Genomic DNA, 12,310 nt, shown 5'->3' on the forward strand with positions numbered 1-12,310 from the left:
CTATCGTCTTGACGTGTTGCTTTGCTCTGGTCGCGAACCACTTTTCATGTTATGGTTCTGCAACCTCGGTCTGGAATTTCTCGGGACGCACAGCAGTTTCTCCTCGCGAAAATTTCGGTGGGCGGTGACGAGAACTTCAGCGGTGCCGGCGGAAGTGTTTATCTTTAAAAAAAAAAAAAGTGTATGCAAGATATGGATCTGGAGTTGCTCGACATCGAAGAAGAACAGCTTATTTTATTGGAGTTGGCGAAAATGCAAAGGAGGAAGCCACACAGGCAACCGGAAATTCACACCGAGGACCAATCACAGCCGCTTTTGTCTGCGCACTTCCGTTGGTGGTCTGCGTGCGTCTGTCGCGTAGTCAGGATTTTTCTGAGGTGCACGAGGACGCGCGCAGAGCCTCTGCGTGGGGGAGTGGTCAAGATTTTGACTCTCGCAGAGGCTCTGCGTCTGAGCGTCAGAGGCTTTGCGTCTGAAGCATAAATCAGGCTTAACTCACCGCAGACAGTGCCGCAGACATCGCCGCAGGGAGGAGAGATTGGTCAACACTACACTATGCGTATTTCCGGTTTGCTAACCGGCTGACGCTAACCGTGCTAACCATGACGATTCTTTCGCCTCTCTGCCAGCTCCAGTAGTAGCAATATTTATTCTATTTCTAGATCGATCAGCTGCATCTCAATCAAAGTGCGCATTCGTCCAGTCGCCATTGTTGTTGAATGACCTCCGTAACCGTAACACCCACAATCCTAGCTTGTTCGTGATTGTCCCTCTTGCGTTGTGGCGTGGGATTAACATAGCGCAGACAGCGCTTCAAGGCATAAATCAAAAATAACTGCGTCGTGTCTGCGACAAGCTCACTGCGACACACTGCTGCGAAGTATACACGAGCCTTAACGCAGACACTACGCAGACACTCTGGTGCACCTCCTCAAAATTGTAAAGCCTGATTTATGCTTCAGACGCAAAGCCTCTGACGCTCGGACGCAGAGCCTCTGCGAGCGTCAAAATCTTGACCACTCCCCCACGCAGAGGCTCTGCGCGCGTTGTCGTGCACCTCAGAAAAATCCTGACTACGCGACAGACGCACGCAGACCACCAACGGAAGTGCGCAGACAAAAGCGGCTGTGATTGGTCCTCGGTGTGCCTTTCTGGTTGTCTGTGTGGCTTCCTCCTTTGCATTTTCGCCAACTCCAATAAAAGAAGCTGTCTTCTTCGATGTCGAGCAACTCCAGATCCATATCTTGCATACACTTTTTTTTTTTTGAAAGATAAACACTTCTGCCGGCGCCGACGAAGTTCTCGTCACCGCCCACCGAAATTCTCGCGAGGGGAAACTGCTGTGCGTCCCAAATTCCAGACCGAGGTTGCAGAACCATAACAGAGAGTCTCTATTATGAGGAGAGGGAAAACTGGCGGCTATTTCCGGGTGGTACTGCACTCTAGGGGCGCCAACGAAGCAGTGCAGAGCACGCCGAACTCTATGGTGGTACTATGAAATCCACATTAGATCCAGCCATTGCTTTCGATAGAATTTTTTATATTTTTTTATTTTCATTTTCCTAAAGGAAGGATAAATTATCCTTTCAAACGGCACTTGGTTTGATTTTTTTAGACTCGCTAGATCTTTTTAAAATACACATTTATTGTCAGTATTGCCTCACGAGTGACGTCAGGCATGTGGCATCACTTTACGGCATGGTCAGTCCTAGCGCTGAGCTAGCAGAGAGGTGTTAGCTCAAATAGTTACAGATTTCAGCACATCCCTTTTACATACTCTCTGACTAGCCTCTGGTTTAGCTTTGGTTGTTGTTAGCAGCACCAGGTTAGCACTCTGGCACAGTGGACGAGTGCCGTAAAGCAGCCGGTCGTAATCTGCCGTGCGTTCATCAGATTCCGTTAGCAAAATGCTAGCGGAGACTGACTCGCAAATGCCAGACCTGTAAGAAAACAGAAAGATATAACTCCCAGGTTATTGTACTTTTGATATAAATCTACATCCCGCTGTCAGAAATCACAGTAATATTTTCAGGTTTCAGTCGCTAGCGGGGACATTTTTTGAGTTATTAGCGCCAGCCCTATGGAAAATGGTCATTCTGCACTCGCTCGCCAGCGCCCCCAGAGAAAATCAACTGAACTGCAGCCAAATTTTTTATAATGGGGCGAATAGGAAGTGGAACGGCTGTCTGTAAAAGGGCTGTGACCATAACATGAAAAGTGGTTCGCGACCAGAGCAAAGCAACACGTCAAGACGATAGACGCAGAACTATAATTCGCCCTTCACTCACCGCGGACAGTGCCGCAGGGAGGAGAGAAAGGAGGCCTCTGATTGGTCAACTCTACATCCGCTCTACACTATGCGTAGTTTGCTAACCGGCTGACGCTAACCGTGCTAACCGTGACGATTCTTTCCCTCTGCCAGCTCCAGTAGTAGCAATATTTCTTCTATTTCTAGATCGATCAGCTGCATCTCAATCAAAGTGTGCATTCGTCCAGTCGCCATTGTTGTTGAATGACCTCCGTAACCGTAACACCCACAATCCTAGCTTGTTCGTGATTGTCCCTCTTGCGTTGTGGCGTGGGATTAACATAGCGCAGACAGCGCTTCAAGGCATAAATCAAAAATAACTGCGTCGTGTCTGCGACGAGCTCACTGCGACACACTGTATACTTCGCAGCAGTGAGCTCGTCGCAGACACGACGCAGTTATTTTTGATTTATGCCTTGAAGCGCTGTCTGCGCTATGTTAATCCCACGTCAGCTCCAACTCTAACATCTTGCAACTACTGCTGTGTTTTTGTTTTTCAAAGAAAAAAAAGATAAAGTAAAACATGAATGCTACAATATTTTCAACTTTACTGAATGGCTTGCCTAAAGCTATTTTGGATATTACTGTATTAAAGGTATCACATTACTTTGGATAACTAAGGTAATAAAAAACCTAATAAATCAAGTGGTCTTATCGCAACAAATCAAGGACATAGCGTGTGAGGTCAGAAATCCACAAGTCATCAAACTAATGATTCATAATCAGCAAAGTTAAGGTTCATTATTCTGCCTTCTCATCAATGGCAAAAAAGGCATATATTGCAGATTTTTCTTCACTAAAATATGTAAACATTGGCAGTAAAATGTACGGAACTCTTAAAGCCTAACTATTTTTGAAACTTTCACCTGAAAAACACCCTCAAATTCATTAAGAAAAAATTCCACAACTGTGTCTCCAGACTGAACAATCTCCTCATCCCTCAGAGTGAGTGGGGTTTCAAAATAAATCAAAATAGACATTTATAAAACTGTCTCATTACAATGAGTCAACGATAATAGTGTTCGGTCTTATTAAAAAATTCTAAGCTTCAAGTCTATTAGATTAGTTTTAGGAAAGAAGAATTACACTAAATGATACATCCATTTAAGTAATTCCAATACTGTAGAGGGTCTTCCATCAGAATGTTCCAGCCAAAGCCAGCTCAGGGGCCCCTGGAAGGTAGAGTTTAAAGTAAAAGTAATCATTACAAACTACAACGATCTCAGTCAGTGTACTATCTGCATATGTTGTGCTATTATTATTATTATTATTATTATTACTATTGACATTATGGAAGAAAAAAAAGGGTTTACACACAACGCTTTTTTCAGTTGTTGGATGATTTTCCCCATGATTTTTGATAAGATGTTTGAATATTTGTTTTCATTTTTAATGAAACCATATGAAAACTCTATGGACAAAAATGGTGGAGCCGTCTAAATGCGACGCTGACATACATTCTGCTTTTTGTAAGACGCCAAAAAGGTTGCAGAAGCACTGGTTTAATCTTTAACAATGTCCTTTTTTTTTTCAAACGGACGTAAAAATGTATTATTTAAAAGTAGCTAGTAAGAAACTATGTGAAATAAATATTGTGAAGCAAATAGTACCGTCTGAAATTAATCGGAGTGAGTGTTAAGTTGCATAAAATTGAAAGCCTCAGTTAAAGTACAAATACCATGAAGTTATACCTTGTAGTTAAAGTACTTAAAGTACTAAAATGTAATGAATAACTTTCCACTTTTCTCTGACTTTTAAACAAAACTCCTAACAAAATACGATTTAACTGTAAGATGCGATAAAATAATCCAGAGCAGACATGATTATTGAAACTGGATAAGAAACCCTTGACACTTGATACTTGTCGCCTTAGATTTTCTTGTAAATTGTCTTGTAGGAAGAAGAAGAAAAGCACTGTGTTTTTCCGTTAAGAATAGTTTCAGATAAGGATGTCACATAGGTGACAGAGATAATGGTGCAATAACGATTGCATTCCTGACGAATGATGTGTGTCGAGGGAGGCGTGCACGGTGGCCTATGAATGTGAACTGACCGTGGGAGGAATAGCCAGTGGGCTCTGAAGCTCAAGACCTGCCATATGTTTTCTGAATTCCTATCAGTTTACCGTCTTTACTTTGATGAAGTCTCAGACTATTCTTATTGTTGTTGTTTTTTAAAGCAGATCCCATTTCTCCAGCCGTGTTCTAAGAGTCTAATGCACTGACTTACACCCTCCCTGGCTGTTGCTGCATTGATGTTGGACAACTGCTGCCAGTATTTGGAGTGGAGAAAAATGTTTGGAGTTTTGACCCTCTGCTCTTTCCTGTAAAATTACGTAAAACTGATCTCTGCTTTGTCACAGATTATGTTAAAGAGAGCCAAATTGAAAGACTGGAACAGCAATATTCTAAAGTGAGTAAATTCCTTTTATTTCACATCATTAAATCAAATGAAATCAATGAGAAATCTCTACCACCAACGGAGCAAGCAACAGGTCTGTCAATATGATATAAGACACACTCACACTCACACTTCGCACACGCACTCACCCACAAACAGGTGCTCTAATGTTTCTAGATGAAGGCACATAAACCCATTAAAGGTCACAGTAAGGCAGATTCACAGCACTAAGGAGAAACCGTAGACCGTAAAAATTAGCAAAGGAACAGTTCCAGACTTTGAGCGGCCTGCTGTTTTACAGAATCTATGTATAGGACTGTCCTGTCTTCCTCTGTCTGGAAGGAAGAGAGCAGGGGAGAAGGGTTGAGGATGGTTGAGGATAGAGAGAAAAGATGTTCACGTGTAGTGCTGACACACGTCCCACCCCTGTTTTCCTTGTGACCTTTTCCTTTGCAGACAGGGAGTGAGAGTTTCTCACAATCATTAGTAAACTAGCAGCACTGAGAATGAAAACAGTCTTTTTTTGTTTTTTATCCACATCTCCCATGAAAGTCCTTAGCGTTTTTCTCATCAGTCGACCTTAAGACAGAGTGTTTTTCGGAAGGAACATTTGACTGCTCACAAAGCAACATTTTTCATACATTTCTGTCACCCAGATATGTAATTTTGGCAACATACAGTATATACCATCACTCAAAAAGAGCAGCAGTACTCTGAAAGTTGATTTTGCATCATTTTGGAATCAGCAACACCGTAATATAAATAACAGTTTGTTCAGTTGCCATTCATTCCATTACCTCAGAAAACAAGACACCACAAAAAGAACCAATCTACACACACCAGCAGCTGCATTCCTTTTGGTCACCAACAAACTGGATTTGATTAGTCAACAAAGCAGTAGTTCGACATAGTACCCTGTATCCACCCATGTACATTCTTATGCTTTATGGTTCTGCTGTGCAGAGGTGTAACCACTCTGTCCTCTATTCTGAGTTCACATTAGGAATCTTGTCCCTGAGTCTTCTAACTTTATCTAAATAGACCTGCTGCGCCTCACTGTCCACCTGTGTTCCACAATACATCCACCTCTTATCACCTAAAGACATTCAACTTGTAGGTATCGGTTAAAGGGAGCTTACGCCAAATTCTGTGTCAGTCGATGAGCTTGAATACACATCCCCGAGCAGAAGGGCAGAGAATACTGCACAGCATCTGCCTCACACTTGGCTGTACACACACAACAAACATGTAGTCACATACTGCAGAGAGACTCTGAACTAACAATGCGTACACATCAAGCTTCAGTGTCTCAGTTCGGTGTATCACACAGAGGTGTGTTAATGGAGTGTCAGGTTGTGCAGGGTTTTGGCTTGGGGTGTCTTTGCATGTGTGTGTTCAGGTCCGCATGTACGCATATTTCTGTTTGTGAGGACTTGTATGGACGTGTGTTCCTGTGTTAAGTAAGGGCGTACTCAAACGTCCCTTTCTCCAGCCCCTCAATGCCATCAGCCCAGTTGGAAGAGGGCATGCTGCTGTAGGGGTCCAGCAGGATCCTGAAACATCTTACTATCAGCAGCCCCAAGAACACCAGTAGCATCCCCACAAAAGCAAATGCTGTCTTCTGCTCCAGTGTCAGAGAGTGCGCCATCATGTCGTTTCCGCTCATGGCAGCAAGGGAGTGGTTGTAGTGGACGCTGCTCATGGTAAACCAACATCTAGGTGCCTCATCTCTCCTCTGATGGGGTCAGGCATTTCGAAGCCTGCATGTTACCTGGACAGGGTTTAAATGATGGCTTCCGATTAGTTCTGTTTTGTCACTCGTGCGGCAGTCTGTTTTATCCACTTATTAAATCACAGTAAATGCAGACACCGTGCACGCTGAAAGGAAGAAGAATACAGATTTTCCACATTTAAATGTGGAGCTACACCAAAGGCTACTGGTGTCTAAATATAGCCTCTTTGAAATTAGGTATAAAAGAGATGTTCGGACATCTCTCCCACTGTGTCCCTCCTGAGATTTGACCGACAATTGCAAAAAAAAAAAAAAATCAGACATAAAACAAATAAGTGTTAAAGACTTTCTGAAAACAGATGCAGGGAAATGAGCCAGGTTAGAATTGCAGTGTGTCGCAGTGCATGGCCAGCTGTTAAACGTAAACAAAGCTTGAACTTCTAAATGAAAACAACACATCTCATGAAGATGCAATGTTCCATATTTTTGGTTTTGAAGAAGGAGATCTCTACCTGTTGCGTGTGAGCAGATGCCTGCCAGACAGTGTAATTCCATGAGGCGGTGAAAGAGCGACAGTAATTCACCACACATAATCACAAAATTGGTTCGGTCACACAAGTGGATGTCTGCCTCTGTCATTCTTTTCCTCCCAAATCTTTCATATGAACACCAGCAGCAGGTGGCTCGAGAGTGAGGAGGGGGGCTGGATGAGAGAGGGAGGATGCATGTAGACAGCGGCTGGAAAATGAACAGAGAGAATGGTGAAAGAGATGAGGGGAGAAGGAAGTAGAATGATGAGAAGGACACTGCACAAGTATGCTGAGGGAGACGAGAGAGGGAGGGAGGGAGGTAGGGTGAAAGAGAAGGACTGCATTGACAGATTCTCCAGTGAGGATGTCTCAAGAAGAAAAGGCAGGCATCTCACCATCATTATCGTGCCATCCTTACAGACCTGTTGCTGCCGTTTCTTGTGAACAACTCCTCCTTGGAGCTCTCAAACATATTTCCATTGTTCTGTCCATTGCTGGCATAGTGGATCCGCGAGACTAACAGTCCATCTAAGCAAAAAAAGCAAGAGGTAAAGAGAGAAACAGAGGAGCAAGGGAGAGGCAGGGTCAATCTATTATACGTGTCTCTTTTAAAAGATACAGCTCCTGTCCTAGTGCTGCTTTACTTGCTGCCTCCCGCTCATTATCATTCTGTTTCTCTATCTCTCCCTCTAGAAGCACGCACGCTTGCTCCTGCTGCATGGCAACCACTTGTTAGTCTCACTCAGCTGCTTTGCTGCCTCAGTCATTCACAACAGTCCCCCCCCTCAGCAACACCATGATGGATGCAGCAGCATAAACAAGTAATCTTCCTCTACTGTGTCTTCACCCCTTGTTTTCTCCTCCCTGGCTTTTTGTCTCTTCTCAATTTAGTCAATTCTAACAGGAATAACAGTGCTTATCCAGCACGAGAAATACTGCCTCTCTCTGCTGCTGACTACTACACATGCTGCTGCAAAGGTATTTTTGGTACACCACAGCATTATGCTCTGAGCCTGGTTTGATGATGTGTGTGTAATTGGTGCAGTTTGCACTGGACAAATTTAGTTAGCCCCCCTGCTCAAAGGCATACAAATGCAGACTGCGTAAAGACGCTAGAGGAGAAAAGACTGATATTTAAGCAGATTTGACATTAGTCAAGTTGCATAAGAAAACAACGAGCATGTCAGTTGATTGAACACTGAAAGAGAATGCAGCAGAGATACGTCTGGCCATAGGTTTTGTTGTTATGCAGTTCAAATTCATGCAGACTCAAAACTAAGGATAAAGCATGTCATGAGGGAGCTGGTCACAACCAGTGTGTGAAGTGCAATAATTTGTGACATCATTTATTTTTCAGATGTACACAACTTGGTAATTCCCGAAGAGAATATTCACTTTCAAGTTCATGCAGATTCTCAATTTCTGGGCTTGCTGTGCTTTTGATTCATATCTGTATTTACGACAGAAACAAGCAGCGAGGCTGATCTCATAAGTGCATTTTTATTTCACTCTTATTTCACTGATAATTCCTATGAATTAAAAAGTATTTATCACATTGTTCTGTCATGAGACAGTTTGCCTCATTGATATCATGTCATGTCATTGTTAGATGGGAAGGTCTTTCAGTAAACTTTTAATGTTAGCGATTTGGCTATAGATAGTTTCTTTTTAAACCATTACAGTGATTTTGCTTACAGATAGCGTTTTATAGGTCCAATATTTTGACAGAGATCAGGAGTTCAATGACTTATATTAGACACATGACCCTGTATTGCCTTTATCATATCTTTCAACAGGCAGAGCCGGTTACAGGCAGCCTTTACTTGAGTTTCAAGGTGCAGTAAAATGTCTTTGGCTCTTAGAGAGAACCTGCTGAGACATGAACTTGTTGCATAAAGCACACTCTAATATTATACAGTGTCCAGAGGACATATGGATAAAGATTGTTATCCTTTATCTTAGCTAGACAACAGGTTAGGAGCAAAACTAATAATGGAAACTATAAAACAATGTTTTTAATATCTGCCTCAACAGCATCCCCTTTAAAGTTATCAAACACTATGCTAGACCCCTGTGTGATAGTATAGTCTTACAAGAAAGTACAAAGACAGACACCGAGAGGTTGCACAGATTTTGAATACTTTATCAAGTCATTCCATTAACCTAAGTGGAGCCATTATTAATTCTGCCTGGGTTCAGAAGTCTATCAAATTTACATGGTCTCTTGAGAAGGGAATGGTTGACGTTTTGAATTATGAATATCATAATAGCAAATTTGGTATTGCCAACATATTCTTAAGGAAGCTGATAGAAAGGTTTTGTTTTGTTATTTTTGTTAACAAAATACAAAATAAATAAATAAAATCCAAAATTGCTGCCGTAGTTTCCACAGTTTATACTCTGCTAGGGTTTATACATGCTAGCAGAGTATAAACCCAGTAGAGCTCTGAGATCTGCTGACTCAGGTCAGATAGTGGAGCCCAGAGTTCAAACTAGACATGGTGAAGCAGCTTTTAGATGTTTTGCTGCTCACAACTGGAACAAACTACCAGCAGAACTGAAATCAGCCCCAACTGTAAGCACTTTTAAATCCAGGTTAAAAACATTTCTCTTTTGGTGTGCTTATCGTTGAGTTTATATTTTTCTTTTTCCCTTCTTCTTTGATTGCTTTTAACTGTGTTTTTCTCTTTAAATTGCTGCTTTATGCTGTTCTTTTAAATGCCTTGTCTTTATGTAAAGCACATTGAGTTGCCTGTGGTATGAAATGCGCTATATAAATAAAGATGCCTCGCCTTGCCTTGCCTATTACGTTATATTTAATAACATTGCCTGACAGGTTATTAAGTTACTTTCCAGTAGTTCAGGTATGAACTGTGTAGCATTCATAATGCGTAAAATATGGTGCAAGAACATTTAGTCATCCAGGAAGTGTTTTATCAGTTTATTGACCTGATTTTTCTTTACAGGGTAACGCATGTTCCATTCTGCATGTTAAAGGTTAACCTACCAGCTGCATTGTAGGTCAACAGCGTCCCAAGCTGTAATGAAAAGTTGCCACAGCCGTCCCTCAGGGCTGTTATTGGACAGAGTGATTTTTTTCCACTTGTGAGGTTGCACAAGTTTTACTGTGCAGTGTAATTAACATTCTGACGCATATCGTCACAATTTTAATTGTGATATGTACCACTTTGCTGGCTTGACAGTGAATAGTTTTCTCAAAATTCATATAAAGATCCATCCATTCATCCATCCAGTTTCTGCTTAATCCAACGGTCGGGTCGCGGGGGGGCTGGAGCCTATCCCAGCTGTCATTGGGCGAGAGGCAGGGTACACCCTGGACAGGTCGCCAGTCCATCACAGGGCCACACAGAGACAAACGACCACACACACACTCACACTCACTCCAAGGGACAATTTAGACACACCAATTAACCTAACATGCATGTTTTTGGACAGTGGGAGGAAGCCGGAGTACCCGGAGAGAACCCACGCATACACGAGGAGAACATGCAAACTCCACACAGAAAGGCCCCAGCCGGGAATCGATCTTATAAAGATCCAAATGTAAAAAATGATTTGCAATCTTGAATCAGACAGTTTGACGGTGCTGCAAAAGCAAAGATTGTCATCCACATACCTTCAAGTTGACATGTTCTTGATACTTCTTGTATAGACAGCTTGAGTGCCATCATTTTGGCTCTATAACTGTTAACAAATAAAGGTTATTTTCTTAAGAACAACTGTGGATTTTGAAAGTCAGACTTAAAAGTATTTCTTTGTCAATGGAGTAGTCTCAGACTTTCTGCAGATTCTCTGTGAATGTCAAAGCGTGGTGGATAAAGATATTGAAATGATTCCTTTAGTGGAGTAAAAGTGCATAAGTCAATAGTTTCAGGGATGATGATGAATTGGCTTGGCACTTTATCATAATCACTAAGATGGAACATTTAATCAGACACTGAGAGTGCTGCCTGGAATAATGTAGACTTAAGGTATTACTGATACTGTTGCATAAATTGTCATCCAAAAATGAAAAAGGAATAGATTAATAAAATAGATTAGCTTACTTTGAAACCAAAAACGATAAGAGAAAAGCAGATATATCATGCACTGCAGCTCCTCAAAGTGCCATTGTACAGTATATTGGTATGGGCACCTCCTGTAGGAAGTAGTCTCTCGCTGCAGGTCAAAGCTAGACTTACGTGCCTGTATGAATGACCTTCTGTACTGTTTATTATTGCAGCAGAGCTGAAGAGGCCTCTGCCCTAAAACCAAATATACCTAACTAAAAATGGTGCAAAGACAGCAAAAGTAAATGTTCACTTTACAGTGTTGGAACTCTGAATTTGAATTGTTTTTTGAAAAATATATGCTACATGATTAAAAAAGTCAGGACAGGCATGTTTATCACTATGTTGCACAACTAATTCATGCTACATGTTGGGTTTAAGCCGCTCATCAGGTCAGGGTCTCCTATGCTGTATTTATTCTTCAAGAGGAAAAATGTAATGTGCTTTAGTTTTAACATAGATTTGTGTGTGTAGTGATAACCTGCGTTAACTGGCAATGGTTTTCAGAAGGGTTCTTCAGCCTATTAGATTAGATTAGGTTAGATTCAACTTAATTGTCATTGAACAGTAACAAGTACTTGAACAACGAAATGCAGTTTAGCATCTAACCGGAAGGGCAGAGTAGTAAAGTGCAAAGTATCTGCATATGGGCAGCGCAGGTATGAACTGAATGTACTATGATATATGCAGTGAATGTGCTGAAAATATACACAGTGTATTGATTTGCACCACTGTATTTTACAACCATGACAAATGATAAGTGGTTTTCAACCTTACATTGGGAAATGGTATTCTTCAATTGTTTTTATTCTTAAACTATTTGTGTTGTAATGTGAATGTTTTAATTAGTGTATTCATGCTCAGCTAAAAGACTGTTGTATTCTTTTTCTACCCTCTCATGTTATTGAGCTGTTGACAATTAAGTGAATTCATTTTCAGATTTTTTGGTGTTGCATATGACATTTCTTGGTTTCAATGTTTGGTATAGTCATCGTTTAATTTCAAACAAACGTAGGGTTTGATGTATTTGCAAATAACTGTCTTCTATTTTAATAAAATTTACACCTGATTGTCTACATTAGCCTACAATGTAGCTGCTGCATTATCGTACTGATAGAGCAAAGTTTGCAGGAAAGTTTGAATGGACTGATGTGGTGGACTGAATTCAAAATGAAAACAGTTAACACTTATTAATCATAATGAAAAGTAATTGTGCAGAGTCATTTCTGTGGGCAGAACTCCTGTCATGTTCTTTGTTGCAGAAGAGCTT

General features: G+C 41.4%; 1 protein-coding gene across 2 annotated transcripts; it reads right to left on the reverse strand.

Moving 5' to 3' along the window:
• Positions 1-5,046: 5,046 nt before the first annotated feature.
• ctxn2 (cortexin 2) lies at positions 5,047-7,679 on the reverse strand. 2 transcript variants are annotated; one of them, XM_075470469.1, is made up of 3 exons: positions 7,366-7,679; positions 6,953-7,178; positions 5,047-6,479 (listed from the first exon to the last, which is right to left on the reverse strand). In XM_075470469.1, the coding sequence occupies exon 3, from the start codon at positions 6,408-6,410 to the stop codon at positions 6,165-6,167; it is 246 nt and encodes an 81-aa protein (XP_075326584.1). In that variant the 5' UTR covers positions 6,411-6,479; positions 6,953-7,178; positions 7,366-7,679; the 3' UTR covers positions 5,047-6,164. The 2 variants fall into 2 exon arrangements, with proteins under 2 accessions (XP_075326584.1, XP_075326593.1); XM_075470478.1 differs by lacking the exon at positions 6,953-7,178.
• Between the last annotated feature and the right edge of the window lie 4,631 nt (positions 7,680-12,310).

The sequence above is a fragment of the Odontesthes bonariensis genome, chromosome 1 (genome assembly GCF_027942865.1).
Source record: "Odontesthes bonariensis isolate fOdoBon6 chromosome 1, fOdoBon6.hap1, whole genome shotgun sequence".
NCBI classification, from domain to species: domain Eukaryota; kingdom Metazoa; phylum Chordata; class Actinopteri; order Atheriniformes; family Atherinopsidae; genus Odontesthes; species Odontesthes bonariensis.